At 42.3% G+C, this 15,405-nt stretch overlaps 1 protein-coding gene across 3 annotated transcripts in view; it reads left to right on the plus strand.

Moving 5' to 3' along the window:
• stw (straw) overlaps positions 1 to 15,405 on the plus strand; it is a 39,873-nt gene that overhangs the window by 20,212 nt on the left and 4,256 nt on the right. For 2 of the 3 annotated variants that reach the window (XM_066297968.1, XM_066297966.1), the window contains exons 2-10: positions 5,262 to 5,424; positions 6,830 to 6,967; positions 7,642 to 7,768; positions 7,868 to 8,025; positions 9,907 to 10,133; positions 10,193 to 10,444; positions 11,158 to 11,342; positions 11,981 to 12,176; positions 14,689 to 14,901. In XM_066297968.1, coding sequence (XP_066154065.1) covers positions 5,262 to 5,424; positions 6,830 to 6,967; positions 7,642 to 7,768; positions 7,868 to 8,025; positions 9,907 to 10,133; positions 10,193 to 10,444; positions 11,158 to 11,342; positions 11,981 to 12,176; positions 14,689 to 14,901 — 1,659 coding nt within the window. The remainder of the gene's footprint in view (positions 1 to 5,261; positions 5,425 to 6,829; positions 6,968 to 7,641; positions 7,769 to 7,867; positions 8,026 to 9,906; positions 10,134 to 10,192; positions 10,445 to 11,157; positions 11,343 to 11,980; positions 12,177 to 14,688; positions 14,902 to 15,405) is intronic. The other variant, XM_066297967.1, reaches the window with a different exon arrangement.

Consider the following 15,405-nt stretch of genomic DNA (forward strand, 5'->3'; position numbering starts at 1 on the left):
TAAATTGTTATAGTGTAACATCATTAGCAACAGCCAATTTGACATAACAATGTTGCTAATACTTAATTTAATGAAGCTAAGAGGATCGCAATTGTCGGTTTCTTACAATCGGGACTTCCTTTTCATGGGTCCGTAGCATTCTGGTCGTTAAGCCCGCGAAACGCTAAAAAGTATACAATGCGACTTCGCTTAGTGTAAACGGGTGAGAACAATAGCGTTGTACGAGGACAGGTCCAGAGGTACCCGACCTGACACATAGATGGCGACTTTTTTGTTAAAAACTTGTCGATATTACGAAGACCTAACCTTAAAAAAATTTACGCCTAAAGCTGATTCTGTGAACGTGGGAAAAAAAATTGGTCATCGATACGTGATTCAGTGCTTTGATTTGAAAGGTCTTAGTCCATGCAATAGTAGAGCGGAGTTTGATTCTGTTCTGGAGGAATCTGGTCTTTCGTTAAGAACTGTGACAGATTGCGTCAAACACGTTCGTACGAGCTGTCGAAACGAACTCCGCAATGGTCGGCCCGGCGACACTCCAGATCTGGCCCCTCTAGATATTGTGGTGAAAATCCACAAAATCGTCCTGCAACATCGGCATTTTAAAAAGTACTGTCCATCACATTTTGACCGGACGACTGGGTGTGAGAAAGCTGTGCGGAAGACGGGTGCGCCATTTCTCGCAAGTGAACAAAAACAGCGCAATAACAATGCTTCGAGAGAGTGTTTGACAAGGGTTCGCAACAACAAAGCTGAGTTTTTGCGTCGATTCGTAACCACGGATGAAAGATGCGTTCATCATTTCACACCTGAGATGAAAGAGCAGTCAAAACAATGGACTCAAAGGAGAGAATAGGCTCCAAAGGAGGCGAAAACCGTTCCGTTTCCAGGAAAGGGAATGGCGTCACTTCTATCTCCCTCGTCCGCCTCCCTTTCAGATTATCTCCCTAAAGGAAAAACAACAAACGGGAAATATTACACGAACTTGTCGTGGCGTTTGAGCGAAGAAATTAGGAAAAATCGACCGCATTTGGCGAAAAAGAAAGTGCTATTTCATCAAGGCAACGCCCCAGTCCACATTTTCGTCATCGCAATGGCCAAAACTAATCGACTTTCCTCGGCCTCCCTATTAGCCAGATTCAGCCCCTTCAGATTATTTTGCATTTTCACAATAGAAAAAATGGCTCGGTGGAAAGAGTTTTGCCAGTAACGAACACGTGGAGTCCGACGTTGATGTCTATTTTGAAACATTCCAGGCTTCCAGCTATGAACGGGACATAGAAGGAAAAAGTGTGTCAGTCTCATAGGAAACTATGCCAAGAAATAATGTAATATTTCTCAATTTTCTTTTTCGAAAGTGTTAGGTCGGGTACTTCCGGGACTATCGTACCTAAAAACTGCTTTGGGGTCGGCAGAGGAGGGGCTATGTCGCAGCCGTTCCTGCGAGAGGCAAAACTCTGTTAAAACTGAAATTTTCCGGGAGGGCCCAAGTCCTCGTGGGGTGTAGCGTCGAGTGTGGAGATGGACGACAAGCGATAAAATAATGCAAGAAAGAGCATGAGTTTGGACGGAAGTCTCCTCGATAGCTAGCAAGATGTGACTGTTTCCATTACTTGCAATTGTACCATAATTAATATTTCGTTAATTTATTACAAAATATCAGTACTACAATAAAGGTCTGTAATTGAGTTCTAATTTGGCCCGATTTCTTCGGTCTTAATGACCGATTGTTCAATAAAAATCTCAAGAGGTATAGTTCTTTGGTAATCTTGAGCATATTTTTCGTACCCGTGCTCCGCCGAAGTACCTGCTGGTAAACTTGTGTGATACCAACGTTCAAATGATTGTTGTACACTTGCACATGCAGTGGGTGTAGTTCGGCGTATTATTCCTAATTTTCTTACATCGAATGTCGACACTTGTCGAGACTGCAAAGAACCAGCTCGACACACTTTTCTAGTAAATTCCCATAAGGGAATTATCCGAGGGACCTTGCATTGTTTTCGCCTTGTCGTTGGTCCTAAAAAAATGTTGCACAAAATGTACGCAAGAACCACTTTGTGGCATAAACCGCAGATAAGGAGCCATCAATTATCCTCTAGAAGATGTAATTTTCGAATAGGCCATTCTTCGCCGCTTCCCAATCGGATTAGGTTTGCCGGCATCAAACGGTTTTTTTGTGAGAACATTAGCAGCTGTATTTCTCATGAGATTCAGCCACCTGTCGCAGATGTTATTAGAACGAGTTCGACAACGTTTCTTACATGCCTAGGCAAAAAATCGCTCAATAGTGCATTGAATGGTAGTTATTTAACGAACAACAGCATTCAGCGCCGGCGATTAACAATCGAGACATTTTAACAATAACAGAAATCCATGTTATTGATTCCTCATTGATATACGTGTTGGTTGCGACAACTTTCCGTTGATCGAAAACGTTAATTCAAAACGAAATCCTTTGCAAATCGTCGATAGTGATCGCGTAGCAAGAACACTGCATGCCACGAGTGGCTGGTCGCCCACAACGAATTTGGGGAATATTCCAAAGTCGTGCGTTAAAGTCGGCCATTAACGAACGATTGCGCGCAAGCTAGGGGAACGTGTTAATACGCGGTCCGCGAAAAAGTATCGACAGAAATTACCTCATTTAATATTATTCAGGATTGTTTTGAATGTTTAGTTACTTTCACATTCTTTTTCAGCCCGCCTTAGCGCACCGCACCAGCTTACGTTCGCGAAAGTCGAATTGACCACCCCAACGATAATCGTCAAACTTCGAATCTCATAATAATCGATTCGTACAGGGTGTCCCAGAAGCAAAAACAATGACTCACGAAGAAATTTGATCGCAATATCGATACTTAATGGGTTTTTAATAACACAGCGAGTACTACTGAGAATCAAAGGTCATGAGGTGGCCTTTCGCCTTCATCGTACATGCAAATGTAATGTGTTTCTTGTATCAGATGCTGATCCATTTCGATAAATTACCTATTCCGCTACGTTACTGTCCAATTTGGGTCCAGTACTGGACATGCCCATAAACTTGCGTGTTAAAAGGTTAGAGGTTGAAACGTGCAGTAGAGTTGATACTAAAAAATGGAAAGTTATTTCGAATGTAATGCAAAATAGGCCCGAAAACAGGCTGCATATACAAATTCTGGCCATTCCGGGGGTCGTAGTGCGTGAAGTAATTTTTCTTTACGATTCCACTTTTATTACGCATGCATCTTAATTGGCGATTACGGTACGCCGCAGAGTGTGTAAAACAGACCTTACGACGGTTGCTACAATAAAAATAGAAATTTCAATTCCGGGACGGCTAAATTCTTTGACAAATTCGTAACATTCCTTGACGCCCAAGGGTGTCAATCTGCTGTAATGTTGGTGCCCTTGGAATACAAAATATCGTAACGCACGTAAGAACCATTAAAGTCCCGGAGTCTTGCGCAGCACGGCCTTCGCATGCACTTGCGCTATAAAGTGCTATTTTATCGCGCAGGCATCAGAACGGTTCATTATGATGCGTGAAATACGAAGAGGCTTCACGTGCCATAACGGCCCGAATCCATCGCCCTTTAGTCCGGGCCTTGTAATGGAATGTTATCCACCTATTACTGAAACACGCGATTAGTTTCTATATTTTGCATAATGAGAATGCGCCTTGTAAACCTCGCGTTACACAGGAATTCGCAGCTTATTGGAGCACAGATTTAATTTCATCAACGGAAATTCAAAGCAGTAATTATTAATCAGTCTTGAATCGTTTTTCAATCACAATCCGTATTGGGAAACGCAGGATGGAAACTTAAACGAAGTCTCAGAAATTGGCACCGATTCTTGCAATTTAAATTGCGAATCGGCACAAGGCACAACCTCGAGGGATTCCCCGCGTTTTTCTCGACCGCCCTGTATCATGCGCGTCAACGAATTCCGTGCACCTGTTACAATCGGCGACTAATACAATTTAAAAACATTGATCTGTAAACATGACTAAGTACACTTTAAATAATTACTCAACGTTGATAGACGTTTTCGTGTAATGGATGTAACTAGAACCAGATTCCGAGCTTCGACCGTAACGCCTGAAGGGAATCAGATTAAATCTTTTCAAGCGAAAGTCAGATCCATTAAGAATGAATATCAATTGAACCATCACGGGCCTTGAAGATGTGCTGGGATTTTTGACGGAGGAAAACAACACTCTGTATTATGTTAGCTGCGATTTAGAAAGCAAAAAATAAGGCATAAGTTGTAATAATGATACATAATGCGCAACCGAAGAAAGCGGCACGGTTTGGACAAAGAAACGTATGAGTTTCAGTGTTATGCGCGTGTAGTTTTTGATTCATAATCGTTCACAATTTTCTTAGTCGGCTGTACAGGGTGTCATTGAATAGCTGCCCGATATTTCAAGTAGTTTCTGTCCTGACTCGCAGCCTTCAAGGTGCGAGGTGTCAAAGTTGAAAAGGCGAATTACATCTTCTTCGCATTCGTGTTCCGATCTCTCCCAGGTGATTTTACGAAATTTCACATCCGAGGTTTTTTCGACACTAGAAGTTCACATCACGGACTTCTAGGAGATCTTCCAGAAGGCCATTGCAGAGATTTCGTTCTGTTTGGACTAAAAACCAAACGCATTTAATTTTCTAACTATCTCCTAGTTCCCGTGCACGAAGAGTAAGACGGTAAGCCATCTTAGCCCTTCTGGATAATCAGCATGCGTAATCGGGTTTGGATGCGTTTTTCTCGGAAACCGTCGCTTCTAGCGATGGCAACAAGCTGCGCTTCTTTGAAATTAAAAAAAAAAAAAAAAAAACAGATTTTCCTACTCGAAAGTGACGTACAGTGTGGCACAAACAAGTTGCAGTTGCGGTCGTGTGCCCGCTAGAAGATGCAACTAAATCGTTGATAAATTCGAATTCCTCAACCCGAAAAACCCCCGGACACCAAGTTTTGGAAACTTTGCTGAAAGAGATCGAAATATATCAAAGAATGAATAAATAATGAACTTTTTCAACTCATCGTATCTCGGAAACTAACCGAGCTCGCGCAGAATTTTCCATTTTAAAACTACTTGAAAAATCACCCTGTGAAACACCGGACACTTACTAACTAACACCCCGTGTGACGCAATTTGCTTGAATAGCTCGTATGCACGGTGACTCAGTAACTCACGGTTCCGCAATGAGGAGTTATCATGCAGATTTCGGTCGTTGAACTCTCAACTATAGATAGCTAATCGAGCTTTTCCTTTGTAGCTGACCAGCAGGCCTCAGCATCATGGAACAGCTGGGACGTAGACTCAAATTTCTTCACTGCCCAACAGGACATACTTCAGACACATCCGACCAGAGGTGGAGGACCAGTCGGTTACAGGTCCGGCCTTAACGGAGGTTTGAAGCACAAGCATGAGGATTTCAGGTAATAATAGGCGTATGAGCATATGAGTCTTCGATATCAATTAACCTACGCGAATTTCCTCTCGGGAGATATGGAGGGAGGCGAATTTTCTGGGAGACGTGCGGTAATTTGGCAGTTTAAATAGTTTTTCTTGTTGATATTGCTGAAGATTTAAGCAGGTGCGGACGTCGCAGATGTTACAGAGAGACGGAGCCTAGTTTCGGCTCTACATGGAATTCACAATGATTTTTTGTAGCAATTGTAGGAGTCAGTCTGATGCTTATTCCACTAGCTATTTCTGAGATACAAGGATGATCGTAGAAGGGCCCGACCTGACACTTGAAGCAAAAAAATTGGAAAATATTACATTAGTTCTCATCTCCTTTGAGATTGACATTCTTTTCACAGCAATGTTCCATACCTAGTTTAGAATAAGAAGCTTCGAACGTCTCAAAATAGGCATCAAGCTCGGACTCCACCTCCTCATTACTGGCAAATCCACCGAGCCATTTGGGTGAAGTTCGGAAATAGAAAAAAATCTGAGGGGGCTAAATCTGGCCAATAGGGGGGCTGAGGGAAAAGTTCCATGATTGATTTTGGCCATCGCGATGACAGAAGCGTGAACTGGTGAAACAAGACTTGCTTTTTCGCCAGGTCTGTTCGTTTTTTCTAATTTTTTTCTCCCAAAAGCTGCGATAAATTTGTATAATATTCCCCGTTTATTTATTATTTTTCCTTCAGGAAGATAATCAACAAAAATTATCCCATGTAGATCCTAAAAAACTGACGCTGTCACCTTCTCTGCCGATCGAACGGTTTTCGCTCTCTTTGGAGCCGAATCTCCCCTTTAAGTCCATTGTTTTCTCATCACTCTCAGCTTAACAATCCTTTCGCCAATTCAATTATTTGCTCAACACGTGATTTACAATAGTTTTTTTAAATGCCTATCTTCAGTTAGAGCTCTGTGATTGTTCACCGCAACATCTGGAGCGGTCAAGTCTGGAGTGTCATCGGGTCGACCGCCGCGAAGTTGGTTTTGGCAGCTAGTGGTACGTTTAAACTTCGTCACCCAACATTCTGCAGTTGTTAACGCAGGACCAGACTGCTCCGGACGGGAATGTAACTCCGCTTTGATCGATCAAGACCTTTAAAATGAAATCATTGATGCACCTATCGATGACCAATTTTGTCCATGTTCCCCAAATCTCTAAAAGCGTTCGGGACAAACGGCTCAGAAGCAAACGCAAATCAAACTTTTTTCAAAAGCTTTTTAAGGTTAGGTTTTTGTAATATCGGCAAATTTTTAACCAAAAAGTCGGGACTTCTAGGACCATCCTCGTACCAGTTGTTGTTTAATTGTAATTGATTGGATGACGAGGCCAGAAAACTTTTTTACAACATTAACGCTTCGGCATTTTTCTTCCAGGACGTCCCCCACTTCGGAACTGAGAAGGAACCCCAGTCTTTCTGCACCAGAAGATTGTGCCAGGGCCTGCAGAGAGGGCGAGCCCCCTAGAATATGCTACTACCATTTCACCCTGGAGCACTACACCGTTCTTGGAGCGTAAGCACCCAGTTCTCACCTCTCAATCCCGAATCGCTTTGCCACTCGCAATCGCCCCCCTCGTAATTACCTTTTGGCCTGTGGCCGGGACCAATCAGCGAAATCTTTTCATTCAAACTGGCTGCAAGGTCTGAAATTGCACTTTTTGCAATACGCCCAAGATCAGATAACCCCAAACAATGTATATTATAGCTACTGAGAATTAATATTGCAAATTCCCAGGAGTTCAAAGACATCGCTGCTGCTGATAAATCTTCGTACGCCCAGGTATCTATTTAGTGGAGTAATTTAACCGAGTCCGATCAGGGAAAGGTAGCAGATTAATGGGCTTTATTGGGGCGATTAGAATGAAATATAACAGCAAAATGGCTTTTGCGGAACGAGCCACAGAATATCAATCAAAATAGCGGATCTGGGAGAAAGCGCGCCCAAAATCCGATTTGAAATACTCACGATTCGGGGCGATAGCGGGCGGGAACCGCTGCGGTTCAATAATAACCGTTTGTTATTAATTTTTAAATCGCATGTTACAATAATTGGTGTGTGGGGGGGGGGGTTCCCTAGTTTCTCAAGCGGCAACGTTACGAATGGAAAATTTTCAATTAATCCAAATCCCCATGGCCTAACCTGAACTAACCTGAACTAACCTGAACTAACCTGAGTACGTCTTTCAGGGCTTGTCAGGTGTGTACACCGAACGCCACCAACCACCTCGCTGCAACATGTCAATGTATCCTCGCCGATGGGGTGGAAAGGGGAATGCTAGCGGTCAACCGAATGCTGCCCGGACCCAGCATCCAAGTAAGTTGTTATGCTGATCTTAACATCAGAAACAGCAAAACAAAGCTAAAGGCGTTAACCGAAAAGTCGTCACATCCGGAAAAAATTTAACCACTTTAGGTTTGTGAAGGTGATAAAGTGGTCATTGATGTGGAAAATCATATAGAAGGCAACGAAATCACCATCCATTGGCACGGGGTATGGCAGCGGGGAACCCAATACTACGATGGGGTGCCTTTTGTCACTCAGTGTCCCATACAGGAAGGAAATGCTTTCAGGTAACGCATTCAGTTCGATCGAACTTAATTAAGCGCTTTGTTTCTGTAAAATACCAGGAAAACTTGAGGATATACCCATATGATTCGCGCCCATTGCAGTTGGAACGCTAATGACTTTGAAGTCACCTTGCTAATTGTGTGATTAATTATTCGATGCATTGATGCAGTAGGGAAAAAGTCAGTTTAACACCGTGTAAAATTAACGTTAAATCGTGTGACAAGCAATAAATTGCTAGATATTGGAAATCTAAAAGCCGCCGCTTCCACGAGAAATACACGTATTCAGGATGTGTTATGCGCACGTAGGTCGATAAAGGAAAAGCAGCGACGCCAGCTAAATTTAAATAAAAGCGAATTTCTTTTTTATGTAAAATTTTGTCAAAATTTGCCTATAAATGCCATTTTTTTAAAGAAAACTTTGAGAATAATAATGCACTCCGCTACATATACAGGGTGTTTCATAAACTTGCCGACAAACTTCCACGGCATGCGGAGCTCATAGGAACAAATACTTAGGGCAAATAAAGCTTGGTCTAAAGTGGCTTCGTGTCCAAGATACAGAGTGTTCAATTTTTTTTTTTTTTTTTTTTTTTTTGAAAATGGTTTGGGATAGGACATGAAATTTGGGACACGCCATGGCGGAATAAATGTGCACGTTCTGGAGTAGGACGGACACTTCCACCTACACTAGAGGCGTCGGTGTGGCCATTCAGCGAGACGTTTTTAAGGAAAAAAATGGCGCGCCACTGACTTTCTTTAATACGAATATGTATATTATTTAATATTCCATGAATTCTTAATTTAAAAAAAAGACTTTTTGGTGTCTCGTTGCTCAAGTAACCGTTTTCAAAACAAAAAAAATTATTCCTCATTTTTGTGGTTTCCCAAAAACCGATATAGATTTCCAAGCACGGAATTTTTTAAAATTCTCTAACAAAAATTAATTTAATTTCCTTCTAATGAAGGCGAAGGACACGAACACAATTTTTTTGTCTAATCAGGCATGTCCGCTAATTAACGAATTTGACTAGAAAAAATAAAAGAGTCGCAGTGACAAAATATGCTACAGTATAGCGCTTCATGTAAATACGAATGAATCAATGGAAAATGGATAGAAAATAAATGATAAATATTTATGCACATTTATTTCGCCATAGCGGCTCCCTAGTTGCGCTTCCCTATTCCAGATAGTTAGTGAAATTTTCAAAAATATTCGAAAAATTAAAGTAAATACTCGACATCTTGGAAACGAAGCAATTTCGAACCTCACTTTATGCCATCTAAATATCTGGTTCTATGAGCGCTACATACCCTGAGAATTTGTCAGTATGTTCGTGAAAAACCCTGTATATCAGGTTCAAGTGGGTGAAGAACATCCCGAACGTGTTGTTTTGCGTAATCGCAACAACTTCGTCGGATGGTTAAAATCCCAAATGGTACAGAGACGTACTCTATCTTCTGTAGCGAGATGCCATCAGACGTGATGAGCTTGCTCTCGATAGAGCATTGAAAATGTTACCTCTCCTACCGTGCTTAATTGTCACTTGCGTTCATGCATTTACGTGCGCAAATTACTGAGCGCGAGAAAGATTTTTTTTCCCGCGCTTGTTCTGTATTTGCCGATCACAAACGAGTTTTGCATTCCTACTGCTTGCCGCACGGGGTGGCGGTGCGACCACAATTGCGTGCGCTAGAACTTTGGCGCACCCGTTAGGAAAATAACTAGTTTCAAACTCTTCATATACACACACACAATACACTGCAAGTACGTAACCTGAGATTTTAGGAGACGAAGTGGTTTACTCGCTTATCGAGCTTCCCAGCAGATGAAATATTTCTCCAGAGTCCATCCCATTTCACATTCCTTTATTCGATTTCTAGGTACCAATGGATTGCTGGCAATGCCGGCACTCACTTCTGGCATGCCCATACCGGTCTCCAAAAACTGGATGGTGTGTACGGTAGTCTCGTAATCAGACAACCCCCCAACAGGGACCCCAACAGTCACTTATACGACTTCGACTTGACCACTCACGTGATCCTCCTCTCCGATTGGATGCACGAGGGCGCTGCTGAGCGATTCCCTGGAAGACTCGCCGTCAACACCGGTAACGACACTCCTCCTGAAGGCTTCTACTATTCCGCTAAATTTCGAATAAACTTAAAGGACAAGACCCCGAAAACGTCTTAATCAACGGTAAAGGCCAATTCCGCGACCCCAACACTGGTTTCATGACCAATACCCCCTTGGAAACTTTCACCATGACTCCGGGGAAGAGATACAGATTCCGCATGATCAACTCTTTGGCTTCGGTCTGCCCTGCGCAGCTGACCTTCCAAGGGCATACTTTAACTTTGATTGCCACCGATGGGGAACCCGTACATCCAGTTAATGTGAACACCATTATATCTTTCTCTGGTAAGTGAATGCTCTTAATCGAAAAGATTAACAGGACTTTTATCTTAATTCTTGATAATGAAACGATGAAGGTTCACATTAACACATCTAATAGTTTTCCCTGACTAATGGTAGGCGGGGCTGCGGTTTATTTATTACGTGGTCTTTATCAGTGAAAAATAACTTTTTTGCCGCAGCGCTCAAGGTGATATTGCATTATGAAATTAATTCACGATCATTAATTAACACAGAATAATAATTAAATATCCGCTTAAGTTTCGAATGCTCGCCGTTTACGCAGCAGCTAGGTACCTGATGCGCCGAACACCAAACAGCTTTCATCGGAAACGGCCATTCCGCGAAAGTGTGCAGACTGATGACCGTCACCTTCTCGAATTTTTTTTTTTTTTTTGATCGAGGGTTGCTTGCCCTCCGCGTGTCCAGCGACGATAACCGCGGACCCTTACGCGCCGCCTTCAGGGCGCCAGCCCACAGTTCGGGGCTGCAATTTCTTCCGTCGCAAACTCCAAGCTTTTTCGGGACACGTGAAAAATCAAGATAGTTTTCACTTCGCGCCCTTAAAGTCATCCATTATTCGCGGGCCCTTGAAATCGACACGAAAAAGCGCAATCGGATGGAATTTCCTGAATGCTCACAACAAAGCCCGACCGAAATCACCCCAACCTTGACCGATTAATCTCACCCCGTACGTTTTCATCCTTATTCTCCCTCAGGTGAAAGGTACGACTTCGTAATCAACGCTGACCAACCTGTGGGAGCGTACTGGATTCAGTTCAGGGGACTGGGAGAGTGCGGTATCAGAAGAGTACAACAGCTAGCTGTGCTGAGGTACTACAAAGGCCCTTACACACCTTTCACACAAGCCCCCACTTACGACTTCGGCATTCCGCAGGGTGTGGTAAGTATTATGTAAATAAGTAAGTTTGCTTCGGTGAAATGGACGTAGGAATCCAGATTGGTGTGTAAGCAGGATAGCTCCTGTATTGATAGGCCTACGGGAAATATCCTGCTGGACTAGATTACCCGTGGCAATGGTAATTTAGGTAATTTTAGCTTCGGGGTGATATAAAAAAATAACTGTAATTTATGTAAATAGTGTTAATTACCGACACCTACGAGAGTTGTAGAGTTTTTACTGCATTTGTTGTGCTTTGTTTTAGAATAACTTAATCGTTGAAGTGAAGGTAAATAATGGTATAGCACACGCTTTCGTTGCAAAAGCCACGAATATATCACGTTATTAAAACCCGTGTACAGAAAATTATGGCTTACTGCATATATGTAAATATAGCAGGCATTATTATTAACTTATCATTCTAAACCTAGCTAATTGCCCTGAAAAAAGAACAAATCTTAGGTGATTTATACCAACCGATATACCGACATAAGGTTATCGCCTAATCGAGTTTCAATATTCATACGCCTCGTGTGTAATGTTAATAATTAGGAAACAGTGTATCTCTAAAAACAATTCATTTACGTATCGTGTAAATACTTGTAAATTTTGTAAATAGCGAATTGCTCCTTGAAATGCAGGTAATGAATCCCCTGGACGCCATTTGCAACGTAACTAGAGCTGACGCGGTGTGCGTTAACCAGCTGAAAAACGCACGAGAAGTGGACAGGGCCCTTCTGGTCGAGAAACCTAACGTGAAGATCTTCCTGCCCTTCAGATTCCACGTTTATACCCCCCAGGATTTGTTCAACCCCAACACCTACAACCGGCACTTGGGTAAGACAATTCCGTACGTTAAAAGTGCGTAGAATAATAGCGCCTAAAGCCAGGAACTACACGCTAATTGGCTGACTTGTTCATTGCGCATAAGTTACTTTCACAGATCGCATGCCTGAATTAATTTCCCCGGGACGATTAAACAAAAATATCTACGAAATCTGATCTGCACCTGGTCGGAATTTCCGAACATGTCCCAACCGTAACCGAATCGGTTATTTGTCAACCTCGCTGATTATGATTATTAGAGTGTCCGAGCACTTTCATCGACGTAAAAAGTCGATCATTTTCATAGAGGTGGTAAATTTCATCCATTAAGTCAGCCATGGCGGAGTTTCCAAGTCTACTCTAGGCATCGGTATGTTTCACGTAACGTGCCCATGTCTAATTTCAACATTCGTTGAAATATTGGCGCAATGTGGCAATTAGCTTGCTAGATCGCCTGACTTAACCCCTATGGACTTTTTGTGGGGTGATCTGAAACGCGGAGCGACAATAAGAGCGTGCGGTTCAATGCAAACTTATTTCAAACTATTTTAACGCGACAAATAAAGCAATAGAAAATTTAACGCACTATGGGTTGACGTCGTAATAAAATATGAATTACAACTAACGAGAAGCAGAAAAACATAATTAAAAATGTTGTAATAAAGCAGCAGACTGCAATAGCAAAGTATAAAACTGAAGGAACAGATTTCAATAACAACAATAACAACAGCAAATGTCCTTTTTTAACTATTTTTATTTTGGCAAAAGTCAGTGGCGCATCCTCTTTTCCCTTGAAAATATTGAAAAGTACGTTTACCTGCCTCATATGGAACCCTCTATACATATGTGTTACGTCACACACATCTATAACGAATTTATGCGAAAATTTTGGTCTTCTGGACATAATCACGTGCATAAATTCAATGTTTAATGCAAGATAAATTGCAAGGAGGTAAACCCGTCAATTGTGCCCAATGGTCAATCGGGCAGAATTGGTTGGCTGCCGGCTAGTGGTCAATTGGTCGTAATATGACAAGATACAACTCCATCATGTGATATCTGCTTTGAGTTGGCAATAAGGAATGTCTGTAATGAGTTTATGGTGCTCCACCCGAGCTCATAGTATGATACTGTGAGTTCCTCAGCATGCGAATAAAAATTAGTGGTAGGATCGTTGGAAATATGCGGTCGCAGCAGCGGCACATCAGTTTTTCCTAATTTTTTTTTTTTATTAAAAATTTTTAGCTTAAAAAACTGCCAATTGCTCCAATGAGAGCCTCGAGAAATTAGTAATAATCGTGACTACCGGATATGGATGCAAAGTGTCTTGCTCTGAAGCCTTCAGATCAAAGCCTCAGCTAAATATTCATAAATTTAGGCTTCCGAAAAATCTTTACAAGTTTTATGATGCTCCATCTTGGACGACGTGCATCACCGCCGAATCGAGCGCGAGAGTCGAATGGAATAAATTCAATTTCTGCAAAGATCGCTAGAACGGCCGGCACGATTACATGATCTTGCTCCATTAGACTTCTTCTTATAGGGGGTATATATGTGAAGAGTGCGGCGTAGCACGCGATATAGCTGATCAAACATTCATTAACGTTACATAACATTTTTATTCACGATTAAAACACTGCTGAGAGATTCGAGGCGGACATTTTGAACAACTCGCAGCGGTCTGAAATCGACTCGTTTTGGTATTCTACTGCATTATCGATAACGAAATGGCATTGGTCGTTTAGTTTTTAGCCTGTTGTACGAAGTTTCGAACCATAACAGTTCCGAATAAGCAACAAAAAGACCTTTCCGATGAGGTGCCGAAACCCGTCCTTCCAACTCAGAATTTTTGGGTATTTCAACTGCCACGCGGAGGGTGTTGAATTTAGGGGTGGAACGTCCGCGTTGCAGGACGTAGCCGCGGGACCTAGAATTGACCTGTTTCGGTATACCACATACGTCGGAACGTGCAGACGTTGAATTTGTTCCATTAATGTGGTCCAGGCTGGGTTATGCCTCGCAAGTCCGTTTCTTCGCCTAACGCTTGTTGTAGTGTTTTGCAAAGATACCTATCGGAACACACCTTCCACAAATTAGTGGAATTAATGGAATCATTATTCGATTCATATCGCCGCAGTTATTTCCATAATAAAACAATTATTGTAACAAATAGTTTTACTTTCCTTGCTGGCTTGCCGGAATTTACATGATATAGGAATTACTTACCCTGCAAGTTCTTGTAAGAGACACGGTAAGGCATTATTAATTATGCCGCATTACTCTAAACTATTACAGTAGCCACTGTTTTTTTTCGAGTTAATTGACATTTCTGTATGATTTATCTGCAGTAGGAAGGAAAGTTTTGAAAGGTGCAAAAAACCTCCGATTATTTAAAAGTAGTTTTACCGCTGTGGTATATCATTAAAACATAAATCTTAATTGCTTAAATCACAACACACGCGCATTTAAATTGCTAATCGCATAACGCAGGCGAGGTACAAGGCAGTATGATCAATATTTCCAGTTGCTCCAAATGGTGACCACGTGATCAGTCTGATCGACGAGATCTCGCACATGAGTCCTCCAGCTCCCCTCCTATCTCAATACGACGAAATCGATCCGGAACAGTTCTGCAACGGCGATAACAGACCCCCGAACTGTGGGCCCAATTGCATGTGCACGCATAAAATCGATATTCCACTGAATGCAATCGTAGAAGTGGTGCTGGTCGATGAAGGTGAGTTGAATCAGAAGATTGAAGACGTACGGTGAGATATTCCAGTGGAATCTCTCGCTGATTCAGTGCTTTCATTTACGTTCGCCTTTGCTCAGGTGGAAATTGGCGGATTTCTAGTGTGCCCCTCTCCGCCCGGGCACAAACTGCATGGGTAGTTTCCCCCCGCCGGGTGGATGGCACTTTGGGAGGGAGTTCAAAATGGCGCCTCAGAGGTGCAATAAAGTCTCTTATGTCTCTTTACGCATATCTTGTTGGAAGTTCCCAGGAAGGGGGATTAAAATTTGCTTTAACGGACTTTTGAATCTAATGCGATTTTGGTCGTGCACGTGTCCCCGGTGCTGGTTTAAATTCGTGCGTTCATTCCGTTTGAATTGATGCGATTGTAAACAAAGTAATAACAAAAAAAACACATTCCACGCTGGAAAGTATTTTTTGCCCGTCTCCAGCCGCAGCTGAGCTCGGCGCTATGCACATCTGTTCGCAGTACCTTGCTCTCGGCAGCAA

This window comes from Euwallacea fornicatus, chromosome 30 (genome assembly GCF_040115645.1).
Source record: "Euwallacea fornicatus isolate EFF26 chromosome 30, ASM4011564v1, whole genome shotgun sequence".
Taxonomy (NCBI): Eukaryota; Metazoa; Arthropoda; class Insecta; order Coleoptera; family Curculionidae; genus Euwallacea; species Euwallacea fornicatus.